Source organism: Colius striatus, chromosome 3, assembly GCF_028858725.1.
Source record: "Colius striatus isolate bColStr4 chromosome 3, bColStr4.1.hap1, whole genome shotgun sequence".
Classification (NCBI taxonomy): Eukaryota; Metazoa; Chordata; class Aves; order Coliiformes; family Coliidae; genus Colius; species Colius striatus.
Window position 1 is genome coordinate 97423751 of NC_084761.1, and position 14005 is coordinate 97437755.

At 50.6% G+C, this 14005-nt stretch overlaps 1 protein-coding gene across 2 annotated transcripts in view; it reads right to left on the minus strand.

Moving 5' to 3' along the window:
• DDRGK1 (DDRGK domain containing 1) overlaps window positions 1-11576 on the minus strand; it is a 45345-nt gene extending 33769 nt beyond the window's left edge. For both annotated transcript variants that reach the window (XM_061994287.1, XM_061994285.1), the window contains exons 1-2: window positions 11412-11576; window positions 4666-4824 (exon numbers count right to left, since the gene is read on the minus strand). In XM_061994287.1, coding sequence (XP_061850271.1) covers window positions 4666-4824; window positions 11412-11499 — 247 coding nt within the window. In that variant the 5' untranslated portion in view covers window positions 11500-11576. The remainder of the gene's footprint in view (window positions 1-4665; window positions 4825-11411) is intronic.
• Window positions 11577-14005: the final 2429 nt, after the last annotated feature.

The window sequence follows — 14005 nt, forward strand, 5'->3', positions numbered from 1 at the left end:
GGCAACATAGATGTGGGCCAGAGCATCCTCATGGCCTTCCTGAGATCAAGGCTCAAAATTTTGCAGTGAGGAGCTGATGTTATACCTGCACTGACTTGGGGCAGAAGTCAGAATGCCACAGAGCAGGATCAGGTAGCTTTGCTGCTCAAAGCTAAACACAAGCCCCAGGGTGGAAATTCTGCACACAGAACAAAAACCTACTGCTAAAACAATTGAACTAATTTAACAGTTAAAAAAAATCCACTTCAGTTGCAGACATTCAGAGGCCTTTAGAAAGCAACATAAACATTTACAAGTCAAGACTGAGGAAAGCAGACTGGCTGGTGTCTACACTGCCAAATAACTTTGCTTTTTCAGGCCTGAATGCCCTGACTGCTCCTGCATTGCTCTGTACATCACTCCATGTATTCTGGGCTCTTTCCATGTGAGTTAACTCAGTTTTAGAACACAAATTTCTGCTGTGAGGATACTTTGTTATTTCAACAGGTTCAAGCAGAGGCAGTGATTAGGGAAAGCTGCTCTATATTGCAATGACACAGGGTAAAAGCACGTGGTCCCCACACAAAGGAGACAAATCCAAGGGGGATTCCAGGCCTGTGTCACATGTTCAGAGGCTTCAAAACATGTAGCACATTTTCTAAGGGGTAAAAACCTCCAAACTCCACATTAATAAAGGTAGCTCTGGGCCAGGCTAAAGGCTTTGCAGCCAGTCCATGACAAAGCAAGGCTAATCCCAAGCAATCATGGCCACTAGTCACTCTGCACCTCAATGCTACACTACTTCACTGAGGTCTGTGCTCAGTCTCCTGAGGAAATGAAGGAAGGGGTGATGCTAAATGAGTGTCTACTGTAACATGTAAATCAATAGTTAAAGGAAAACCAAGGAAGACATAAATCAATAATTACAGGAAAACTCAAGATGAATAAGGGTATACTGTGGTTGTATGAAACATAAATCAGTCATTTGTAGTGGTTTGGCCTGGGCCAGGTTTCTGGTAGTGGGGGGCTACAGGAGTGGCTTCTTTAAACAAAGAGCTGCCAGAAGCTTCCCCTGGAGCTGACAGGGCTAAGGCCAGTCAGTTCTAAGATGGACCCACAGCTGACCAAGGCCTGGCCAACTAGTGACTGAGGGAACACCTCTGTGATTAACAAACTGGAGAAGGGGAAGGAATGGCTGAGCAGTTGCTGAACTGCAGCAGTGACAGGGAGTGAGAATGTGACAACATCTCTCCAGACACCAAGGTCAGTGGAGAAGGAAAGGGAGGAGGCTACTTAGGCCCTGAAAGAAAGACTCCTCTGTGCCCTGTGGTGCAGCCTATGGTGAGGCAGCTGTGCCCCTGCAGCCCAGGGAGGCCCCAGGGAGCAGAGACCCACTCACAGCCCATGCAGGAGCCCACGCTGGAGCGGGTGATGCCTGAAGGAGGCTGTGACTCTGTGGGAAGCTCAGCCTGGAGCAAGTTCCTGGCAGGACCTGGGAGCCCATGGGGAGAGAGTAACCCAGGCCAGAGCATTTTTGCTGTCAGGGCTTGTGACCCTGTGAGAGCCCCAGGCTGGAGCAGTCTGTTCATGAAGGACTGTTCTCCCCATGGATGGCTGTGGTAGTTTGACCCTGGCTGGATGCCAGGTGCTCACCACACCGCTCTATCCCCCACCTCCTCAGCAAGCCAGGGAAGGGGAGAAAATAAGATGGAGTCTTGTGGGTTGAGATAAAAGCAGTTTAATAAAGAAGCAGTAAAGCAAAAGCAGATAAAGCTGTTACTCTCTACTCCCATCAGCAGCCATGTCCAGCCACCTCCCGAGAAGCAGGGCTGCAGTACGCGTAGTGGATGCTTTGGGAAGGCCAGGAATGGATCTTGCCTCCCCTCTTTCATCACTGACCTTGGAGTCCACATGGTTGTTTCTCTCACTGTTCCTACTCCTTGCACCACCACCAGCCAGAAGGAAAAGCAGGGGCAGAAGAAGGAAAAAGATGGAGGAAGAAACCTCCTCTTCCAGCTTCTTCTTAAAAAGTGGTCATGGAGGCGTCTAATTGGCTCAGGCCCAGCAGTGGCTCTGGCTCAGAGCTGGGGAGAGCTGTGAGCAACTTCTTACAGGAGCCATCTTTACAGCCCCTTCCCCCTTACCAGAAAAGGCTATCATGTCAAACCATGACAATGACCCACGTTGGGGCAGGGTGTGAGGAGCTGCCCCATGGCAGGCCCCATGCTGGAGCAGTTGGTGGGGAGCTGCAGCCCATGGGAAGGAGCCACGCTGGAGCAGTTGGTGAGGGACTGTCTCCTGAGAGAGGGACCCCACAGTGTAGCAGTGGGAAGTGTGAGGAGGCCTCCCCCTGAGAAACAGCAGCAGCAAAGTCCATCTGTGATGAACTGACTGTAACTCCCATCCCCTGTGCTGCTGGGGGGGGGTGAAGGAGAGTCCTGGGCACAGGGAGGGATGGGGGAGGTGGTTTGAGATTCAGTTTTATTTCTCATCTCTCTTTTCTGATGGTTCATCAATAAATCAAACCCTTTTCTTCCCAAGTTGAGTCTTTTACCTGTGACACTAATTGCTGAGTGATCTCCCTGTCCTGATCTCCACTCACAAACCTCTTGGTGTATTTCTCTCTCCCCTGTCCAGTTTAGGAGGGAGAGTGACAGAAGGACTTGGTGGGCACCTGGCACTTAGCCAGGGCTAAACCACCACACACACCTAACTTCCCACTCTTAGTGAGGAGAGTTAGAGTACAAGGGGGCTTGGAGGCTCTGGCTTTGAATCACTCCAAAGGCTTTGGCATTCCTGTTGTGCACTGAGGCTTAGGAACTCAGAAAGACCACCCCAAAAGATGAATATAAACCCCTACAGAAGCACAAAACAGAAGCAAAGTGCAAGAACCTGAAAAGAAGTTGTAGTGAGGTGGGAGTGGGTCTGTTCTCCCTAGTGACAAGCAATAGAACAAGAGGAAGCAGCCTTGAGTTGCTCCAGGGGAGGTTCAAGTTGGATCTGAGGAGAGATTTCTTTGCTGCAAGGGCTGTCAGGCATTGGAAGGGGCTGCCCAGGGAGCTGCTGGAGTCAGTTTCAGAGCTGGGTGTGTGTTGCACTGAGGGAAATGGGCTGGTGGTTGATAGGGCTGGGACAAAGGCTACACTTGATGACCTTAAAGATCTCTTCCAGCTGAAATGACTCTGTGATTCTATGGTAAGTTGGTTTAATTTGAAAAAGACAAAAACCCCAAATAAGACAGGGATGGCATTTCAAAGAAAGCTTCATGCAAGAGCTGCAGCACTTGGATCTGATGTACAGTAAGCTGCAAAGGAATTATTTATAAGGCCCAACAAGGAGATTCTTCTATTGCTGAAGTGATAAAGTAAGATAAACCATTTGCTTTGACAGCTTCACTGTTGGCCTTCAGCATTCACACCTTTGATGTCTGCAGTTTAAGGTGAAAGATTTTAGATTCAATTTTCTTTCTGGGATCACATGAAAAGAAATACCCAAAGTTGAAAAGTTCAGACGTGTCAATCTTCCCTTTGTGAAAGGGTTGAACACAATCAGCCTGGCAAGTACATGTGCCTGCCAATGTGAGTGCAAGAGGCAAGACAAGAAAAGCAACTAGCCCCTAAACAAGGCATCACACACAGTGTTTCTCACCTACTGCAGGCCAAAAAGACAGCTGTAAACTCGAGTGAAGCAAAGCTCACTTGAGCAGAAACCCTGAACACTTAACCCACAATCTGAAAGTAGAAGAAACTCAATTGGGTGAATCCTGGTGTTATCACCTCTTTAGCAAGAAAGATAATAATGTGTGAAGTTTCACCAGAAGAGGGAGGCTTGCTGGATGGAGGAAGATCACAGAATTGTTGAGGTTGAAAAAGACCTTTAAGATCCTGTGTCCAACTGTTCCTCCAGCACTGCCACAGCCACCACTAACCCATGGCCCTCAGCCACATGGCTTTGGGATCCCCTCAGGGATGGGGACTCCACCACTGCCCTGGGCAGCCTGGGACAGGGCTGGACAACATTTTTAGGGAAGAAATGTTTCCTAATAGTCAATCTAAACCTCCCATGGTACAACTTGAGGCTGTTGCTTGTACCTTGGGAGAAGAGACTGACTCCTTCCACCCTGACCACAACATCCTGTCAGGGAGTTGTAGAGTGCTCCTGTCTCCCCTCAGCCTCCTTTTCTCCAGACTAAACACCCCCAGGGCACTCAGCACAGACTTGTGTTACAGATCATAATGTCCTTCTTGCAGTGTCTCTCTTTGCAGATATTACATTGAGGAACTGATGTGTCCCAGAGATGTGTAAGAAACCAACACCTTCCTACAGCTCATTATTCTAGTGCAAGGTGTGGATACTCTTTGCTCAGATTCAACCTGCATGGCTGGGCAGGAAATACAAGAGGCAGTTTCTAGGAAGTAAGTGATGTAAGTGATATGCTGTGATGTCCTGTTGGCACACCAAACTACCAGCACTCACCACAGGAGGAGGCAGACACTTAAGTTAAAGTGGTATCTATAGATAGATGATGAAGTACAGAGAGGATGGACAGCCAAAAAGATTCAGTCATGCAGCAGGTCACAGTCAGCAAAACTTTCCTCAGGAGCCAACCACACACCTTCACCAACCTTAACATCTGCTGTTAAGGACCATTACAACATTTGCAAGAGGAACTGAACCAAAGGTTACCTTCCAGCCAGTCTTCTGCCTGCTGTGCTCTCCTCTGGGCCATCATCCTGTTGCCCATGTTCCTCCGACGCCTCGGCATCCCATCTCCCCTCTCCTCAGCGTGGGGCCGAGGCCTGGCCACCACTGCTGCTGCCACATTTTGCTGGTGTTCCTCATCAGCTGCAAAAGGGAAACAGAAATGGTGAGAGATTTGCCTTCTCTTTCTCTTGCACTTGTCATTTTGCCATCTGAAGTGCAATACCAGTGTTGTGTTCCAAACAAGAGACAGCCCCCCCACTCTCATGGGGTTTTTTACCCACACAGGACATGTGCAAGTTGCTTTCCCATGATTAAGTGGGATCATGCAATGGATCCTTCTAAGTTGTGCACAGTGCTCCGTGCAATGGGAATTTTATCCTGACAGCAGCCATAGAATCATTTTGGTTGGAAAAGCCCTAGAAGCTCCTGCAGTCCCAGCCCTGCCCTCACTCTGCCCAGCCCAGCACTACCCCACGGCCCTCAGCACCTCAGCTCCATGGCTTTGGGATCCCTCCAGGGCTGGGCACTCCCCCAGCTCCCTGGGCAGCCTGGCACAGGGGCTGACACCCCTCTCAGGGAAACAGTTCTGCCTCAGCTCCAGCCTCAACCTCCCCTGGGGCAACTTGAGGCTGTTTCCTCTTGTCCTGTCATTCATTCCAGTCTGTTTGACAACAGCTTACAGATCACTGTAGGTATGTGCAATGAGTTTACTTGACCTGACAGAGCCTCCTCCCCAAAAAACCCAACAAGATCGCCACACTACAAAGACTCTCTCTGAAAGTGCTCAAAACCCATTCTTACTTAATCCAATAATGATAATCTGTTTTTACTCTTCCACCTGAAAACAATTCCCTTCATTTGGCAGGACTGGCAGTCTAATCATTTCCAAGATAGCAAAAGGCAAAGACTCAGAAGTGCTTTTTCCCCCTTCTAACACATTAGTTGTTATACCTGAAACAAACTGAGAAGCAAATTAGGATTCTAAATTACAGCTGCAACATAAAGGGTAACTTCATTCCCAGAATCACAGAATCTCAAGGGTTGGAAGGGACCTGGAAAGCTCATCCAGTGCAACCCCCCTGCCAGAGTAGGGCACACAGGGACTCATCCAGCTGGGTTGGAATGTCTCCAGAGAAGGAGCCTCCACAGCCCATCTGGGCAGCCCCTGCCAGTGCTCCCTCACCTCAACAGGGAACAAGTTTTGCCTTGTGTTTCTTTGGAACCTCTTCTGTTCTAGCTTGTACCTGTTGCCCCTTGTCCTGTCATTGGCCATCACTGAGGGCAGCCTGGCTCCATCCTCCTCACACCCACCCTTCCATCATCCTTGATACCTGTTTTGCATATTCTGTTGATAAGTGTAGCTGATATTTGTGTACACTGTTACTTGCTCAAGCCTGCAAGGTATTCACTACTACCCTTTAATTCAGTTACCAACTCAAAGGTTCTCATGGAAAGCTGCAGAACTACTCCTGTACTTAATCTCAGGACACATTGTTTAGTGCTTTGCTGGGTTATACTGTGTCCCAGAAACACCACAAAATGCTTTCCAGACCCTGACAAGTCTCCAGCATCCTCTGATCCAGATTATGCCTTCCTAAAAACCTCTATTAGCATATCTATGTTCAGAAAATAAGATTCATTATGAGTACATCTCCAGGATGATCAAAGGTGTGCTTGTAGCTCATCTCACAGTATCTCACCTAGCTTCAAACAAGCTAACTGTGGTATTGATGATACAGTTGCAGCAGCACTGAGCTCAGGCAGCAGGGGCTGCAAAGTATGTGGGGGAGGATTTGGCCAACAAAGCCACCAGCAGTTCAGGATTGCTGCAACAATGATACCTGCAGCCCCCCAGCAAACCCCAAAACAAACATGGCTAAGAAGGCCAAGGGCAGCCTGGCTGGGATCAGCACTGGGGTGGCAGCAGGAGCAGGGCAGGGATTGTCCCCTGTGCTGGGCCCTGGGGAGGCTGCAGCTCCAGGGCTGTGTCAGTGCTGGGCCCCTCACTCACTGCCACAGGGACACTGAGGGGCTGCAGCGTGGCCAGAGCCGGGCACAGAGCTGGGGAAGGGGCTGGAGCACAAGGGGCTGGGGAGGGGCTGAGGGAATGGGGGTGTTGAGCCTGGAGAAGAGGAGCCTGAGGGGAGACAGGAGCCCTCTCTGACACTCCCTGACAGGAGGCTGCAGTGAGCTGGGGGTCTGGCTCTGCTCCCAAGTACCGGGACAAGAGGAAATGGGCTCAAGCTGCCCCAGGGGAGGTTGAGACTAGAGACTGGGAACAATTTCTTCCCCAAAGTGCTGACCAGCCCTGTGCCAGGCTGCCCAGAGAGCTGAGGGAGTCCCCATCCCTGGAGGGATCCCAAAGCTGAGGTGCTGAGGGCCCTGGCTTAGTGCTGGGCTTGGCAGAGTGAAGGGAGGACTTGGAGGTGATTATCTTTAATGCAACCCACATGATTCTGTCATTCAATGACATTTTGAATTGAGTCACCACACTATCACACTGCTGTCCCCCTCTTCTTCTCATCTGCTCCTTTTCTCTGTGCACCCAAACAGGCCTATAATAAATTACAGAGTGCAAGCTCCAGAGAGCCCATCATTTTGCTTCAAGGTTGGCCCATTTTTACTCACAGCACACTAATGCTTAGTTTGAATGCTCTAGGAAAGTATTTTATTGCAAAGGTAGAGCAGCAGCCCACCTACTGAGACACTACTAAATGCCAGAAACAGTTTTCAAACATACTTTTCATACAAATGCAATATTCCTCAGGTTCTGTAGCAGGTCCTACACCTGCAGTTCTAGCCCTCCTTCCTTCTGGAGCTTGTTTTGGGTTCCTGTTGTCCTGCAAAACAGAGGCTGTTTTGCATTTTCTGAAAGAGGAATCTATTTATAAGCCATTTACTCATTTAAAACTGAGGTGCTTAACCCTCAGAGGAAAATGTGTGAACCAAGCTGTCCTGTCTTCTCAGTTTCATTCTCTACAGAAGAGCAAAGAAAAACAGCAAAAACCTCACCAAACCTGACCCATACCATGGTCAAACTCACCAAGCAGCTGTTGGATAATACTTGTCAGGTCTCCAAAACATTCAGGCAAACAAAACAGTGTCAGGGCCACCACCAACCCATGTCCTTCAGCCCTACAGCTCCATGGCTCTAGAATTCCTCCAGTGATGGGGACTCCACCAAGGCCCTGGGCAGCCTTTGCAAGGGCTTGACAGCCTTTTCAGGGAAGAAAAAGTTCCTAATCTTGAATCTAAACTTTCCCTGGTGCAATCTGAGGTTGTTTCCCTTTGTCCTGTCACTTGTAGCTTGGGAGCAGAGACTGATCTCCCTCCTGGCCACAACCTCCAGTCAAGGAGTTGTAGGGAGTGATAAGGTCTCTCCTCAGTCTCCTTTTCTCCAGTCCTTGCATTTCATCCCACCCTTTATTAAGAGAAGGAGAAAATGCTCATTTCCTCTGCCTGTAACACATTTGTACATGACTGGTTCTACAGGGGTCAATGACTTGTCTATGAGGCTCAACACGCATCCTTTATTCCAGTATCTGGAATGTCAGATGGGCTCTCTCTCCCTCTGAAGTGGTCATGGATTGACCAGAGCTGCACACAGAGGAGTGTGATTGCTGACTTCAAAGATTACAGAGGATACACTTAAATAAAACACCTCTTGCTCTTACTCCTGGAACTGGACTGACTGTCAGATTTCAGGTCAAGAATTATTTTCTCCAGGCTCTGGCCCTGAGGGGTTTTTTTCACCTCTTCCTGCAGCACAGGTCATGGTTTGGCCACTGCACTTCTCTGAATACATCTCCTCATTTACCTGTAGCTGCAGAGGTCTCAGACACAAGTGGTACACTCTAGGCTGGTCAGTTCAGGCAGAGATGAGTCACACAAGGATTCAGTGCACTTGATAACACAACCATCTGAGTGAAACTGAATGACCAGCATTATATAGGTGAAGCAAGTTGATCCAAGAGCTGCTTGATGGTTTGCAGAATGACAGAGCAGAAGGAAATAATTAGGTAAAGCCCTCAAAATAACAGGCACCACAAACAAAAAATTAAAGATGTCTGGAAAACAGACACAGGTTTAGTTTGGATTTCAAGCTGTATGTTCTCCAGTTTCCAATTCAACCTTTCAAAAGCCAGGCAACACCTCTTTTCTGGGGACAGCAGGTTTCCTGCTGTGCTGAGAGCAGCTCTGCCTCTGCATTAAAGGAACATCAGCAGCATGCAGAGGCAGCAACAGAGATTATTTCTACTGACCTGTCAGCCAGTGCACAGCAGCAGCTGTGAGACTCTGGTTCTATCTCCTTCCCAAAGAGGAAGGGAGCAGAACCCTGCTCTGAAAGCAGAACTCTTTCCTAAACTTGATGTGAAGCACCACTGTCACATCACCACAAAGAAAATTATGAATCTTTCAGAACTCAGACTTCTTAGGACCTGATTTTCCAACCTCCAGGTAGAAATCTGTCCCTTTACAAGGCTTTGCAGATTTCCACTCACTCAGAGCAAAGACATTTTTTCTTGAGAAGCAATCCTTTGCCTATCACAGCACATTCTCTTCAGTTCTATCAGATAAGTAGGTCCATAGGGGAAACACCTGGGCTTGCAAGTTTTGAGGCAGTCCAGCAAGAAACACAGTTTGAGAGCTCCCTCATCCTGCATTGACATGGAGAGTTTCACCTATTGCACACTCACACAGCATTGGCACTTCCCACCAGACCACCAGCACCTTCCACCTTCCTGCTAACCTGATCAGGGGAATTCAAAATGCCACAGGCAGAAGTACACTTGCCTTCCCTGGGGAGCTGCTTCTGCCTAGTACAGCTTATCACATCAGGGTTTGTGCACAAACAGATCTATTCTCAGCAGAACAAGCCCAGGCATGACCTTGCTGGAAACACCACGCTGCTCCAAATGACCTTTTAAAGGAAATACAAAGTTAAGGGATTTACCTCTTGTGATCCTTCACTGCTTTCTTTATCTACAGCAGGTAAGGCTTTAACATTTTTAAAAGAGCAATTCCCCAAGGGAGAGCATAAAGAGAAGCTGCTGCCCCAATCTGTAAGCATTAACAAGAAAAGGTGAGAGCTACAACCAGCCCTCTGGGTCAAGAGTCTCTGCCTTCAAATCCTCTCTGTACAACACATGTTTACCAGTAGAACTGTAACAGCTCTTTTCTACAGAAGAAAAAGGAACAGGAAAGCAAAATAATGTTTAAGATCCAATTTTTCAGATCTGAAACCACACCACAGCCCCAATGGTTTTGAGAAAAACAGTTTCTGTTGTGTAGGGAGAACAAAATGACCCCCCACATGCTGAAATCCTGTAAAGGACTTCATAATGACAGGAATCAGTAGAAAGTATCTTAAAGTAATGCTAAGAAAAGCAAGACCTGTGTGGAAGTGGCAAAAAGATGACAGTGAAAAAAGAGACTCAAAAATGATTACATTATCCTGAGGGTAAACTAACATGAACCAAGCTGCTCAAAAATGATATTGAAGACTGAGAATTCAGACCATTTAAAACCAAATGTTTGGGCTTCAAGTCAGTTAGAACTTTGGATGCTTAAAAGCAGAAATGAAATTCTCTCAGTCCCTGATTTACCTCTGTCATGATCAAAGTCAAACTCAGGAAAGAGCTTCTTTCCAGCAGTCTCATTTCTCTGGGACATGCATCACTCACTTTTACCAAGAGCTCAGCTCTAAGCCCCTAGGAATCCAAGGAAACTTCACCAGTTGCCAAGCTTTTGAAATCAGAAGATTTAGATCAGGTCTACACAAGGAAAGGTGTGGTAGGAAAATTACTATCAGTATAAACCTGCTTTTAACACAAAGTTCTTACCAGCATATCCTCTTGAAGTAACAGGAGTGTTCATATTAGAAGGGTTTTATCTGTCTTAATTATCAAAGCTACCATGTCCATCAGAATAAAAGGAATAAAACCCCCAAAGCACCCAAATCCTGGAAATTGGTGTTGTTACATTGACAAAGCCTCAGTGTTTGTCCCGGCTAAGCATCTGAATTTGAGACTCACAGCTAAGCAACGTGCCACTGTGAAAACACAACAAGGCTAAGTTGCATCTGACTTTTCCCCTTACTGTCTTGTCAGGCAGGAGAGAATCTGACAGAGGCAGAATCATTAGAACCATCACGGCTGGAAAAGACCTTTAAGATCATCGAGTACAAGCACTGAAGGACTGTCTTGCCTTCCAGGTCTGACAACAGGAACGTTACTCGACCTGCCTGGGAGGTGCAGGGGTGAGGATTCGCCTGGCAGCCAAGGCTGGGCTGTCCCCTCACGCTGGGGGATTTCACTCCTCATTGGCAGGAGGAACCTCAGGGATACCTTCCCTCCACCCGCCCGCCAGGCCCGAGAGCATGAACCCGACCAAGCTTTCAACACCACGGGTAAAACCCTCAACCTGGCACCGCCTGGGGCTGGGCACCGGGCCCAGGCCTCGCCGCCGCCCGGGGCTCCCCCCGCTGGGCCTAAGGGGAGACCCCGGCGGGCGGAGCGAAGGGGAGGACATCCGGGATCCCGGGGGAACCACCGGGCCCCCTCCCGCCACAGCAGCTCCCCGTCACGGAAAGGCCTCGGGAGCCGCGCTGCCCTCCCCAGACCCCGCTGAGAGCAGGGGCGGGCCCGCCGGAGCGCGCCCCACCGCAACGGGGCGGGCAGCGGCCCCGGGGGCAGGGGGAGGGAAGGCCCGGGCGGGCCGTGACCCACCTGCCCTCGCCTGGCTGCGGAGGCGGGTGGCGAAGAAGAGGAGAACCGCGAGCAGCGCGGCGGCGGCGGCCAACAGAGCCGCGTCCATGCTGCGGCCCTCCCACGGCACGGCACGGCACAGCCCGGCACGGCACGGCACGGCACGGCACGGCCCCGCCCACGCGGGCCCCGGGGAGGGGGGGGCGGGGGAGGGCGGCGCCAGTTGGTACGTCCCATCTCCTCCCCGCCGCCAGGGCCCCGCGCGCGGGCTGCCCGCTGCGTGCCTGCGGCGGGGCTGCGCTGAGGCGGGCGCGGCGGAGGGCAGCTCGTGCGCGGAGGGGGCCTGGCGGTTGGGCGCGGCCGTGAGGGCTCGTCAGGGAGCGGGAGCGATGGCGGCGTGAGGCGAGGAACGGCCACCGGCACCTCCCAGGGGTGGCCTGCTGAGAGCAGCTCTGGGGGTTCTCGCAGTGCTGGTGGGTGGGAAGCAAATAAACATGTCAGTCAACGTGGCCTCGTGGGCAAGAAGCCAATAGCAGCCTGGGGGTATCAAGATGAGTGTGGGCAGCAGGGTCAGGGAGGTTGTGCTGCCCCTCTGCTCTGCCCTGCTGAGGCCTCATCTGGAGTCCTGTGTCCAGTTCTGGGCTCCCCAGCTCCAGAGGGACAGGGAAGTGCTGGAGAGAGGCCAGTGCAGGGACACCAAGATGCTGAGGGGACTGGAACATGTGTGTGAGGAGGGAAGGCTGTGGGACCTGGGGCTGTTCAACCTGAAGAAGAGAAGCCTCAGGGGAGATCTCATTAACACAAGTATTTAAAAGATGTTTGTGAAGAGGACACGATGGCACTTCTTTCTTCTGTCTCAAGTGCCAGGACAGGGTTAACAGGCACAAGCTGGAACACAGGCAGTGCCCCTGGTACAGGAGGAGAAAGTCCTTTGGTGCTGAGGGGAGGGAGCCCTGGCCCAGGCTGCCCAGGGAGGGTGTGGAGGCTCCTTCTCAGGAGGTTTCCAAACCTACCTGGACACGTTCCTGTGCCCCCTGAGCCAGGGGAAGCTGCTGTAGCAGGGGCTGGGGCTGGTTGAGCTCTGGAGGTCTCTTCACCACTCTGGGATTCTGTGAAAAGCACCTGTAATGCGGTGCCTGGACGATGGACAAAGCTGCTGAGGCAGCTAGTGAGGTAATTCCCCTAGGTGGGGTGGGCATCTGTGTTGGCCCACATGCAACCTCTTCAGCTGTGACCCTGCACCTTGGTTCATAGCAGTGGGGCCACCCCAGGGGAGTCCCAGCCCACTGGAAGAGCATCCCTGCCAGTGAAGCTTAAGTTACACCTGTAAATAATCTGTATCTTCGATCTGTGGTGTGTAGACATGTAATCAAGCTGAAGCTGCCAGGCTCAGCAGCACATCAGCTGAAGAAATTAATTCTTCACATGGGCTGAACCAAAAGGGATCCTTATTAACATTTATAAATATCTACAGGGTGGGTGTCAGGAGATTGGGGCATCCCTTTTTTCTATAGTAGCCAGCAACAGGACAAGGGGTGATGGGATGAAGCTGGAACACAAAAAGTTCTATTTAAATATAAGAAAAAAACTATTTCAGTGTTTCAGTGAGGGAGCCCTGGCACAGGCTGCCCAGGGAGGGTGTGGAGGCTCCTTCCTTGGAGGTCTTCAAGACCCACCTGGACACGTTCCTGTGTGACCTGATCTAGGTGACCCTGCTTCTGCAGGGGGGTTGGACTGGATGAGCTCTAAAGGTCCCTTCCAACCCCTACCTTTCTGTGATTCTGTGAAAAGGACTTTGCCTGTGACAAAATCAGAGACCTTCACCCTAGTCTGGCCTAAAACTATCTCATGTCCTCCACAAACTTCTCCAGCGTGGCTCCTTCCCGTGGGCTGTGGCTCCATGAACTGCTCCAGCATGGGACCTGTCACAGGGGCAGCTCCTCACACCCTGCCCCTGTGATGCCCCTGCCTGGGTCATCCACGGGGAGAACAGTCCTTCAGGGACAGACTGCTCCAGCCTGGGTCCCTCCCAGGATCACAAGTCCTGACAGCAAACCTGCTCTGGCCTGGGCTCCTCTCTCCCCATGGGCTTCCAGGTCCTGCCAGGAACTTGCTCCAGGCTGAGCTTCCCACAGAGTCACAGCCTCCTTCAGGCATCACCCACTCCAGTGTGGGCTCCTGCGTGGGCTGTGAGTGGGTCTCTGCTCCCTGGGGCCTCCCTGGGCTGCAGGGGCACAGCTGCCTCACCATGGGCTGCACCACAGGTCACAGACTGGCCTTAGCCCTGTCAGCTCCAGGGGAAGCTTCTGACAGCTCTTTGTTTAAAGAAGCCACCCCTGTAGCCCCCCACTACCAAAACCTGGCCCAGGCCAAACCACTAAAGGGGGCTCCAGGTGTTTATTGATAATTGCTTTAGGTTGATGTAATGTTGGTGTGCAAACAACTGGAGGATCTGCCTCCTTTTGCTTCTCTATTGCTGGTAGCAAAGCTCCATCATTGTACCTGAAAACTCTTTGAGGGTTTTTTTAAGATATATAAATTTATTCTGGATTTGATTCTTTGCCAGTTCAGAACAAGTAATAAGCACAAGAAGATGCTGTAGAAACTTGCACTAG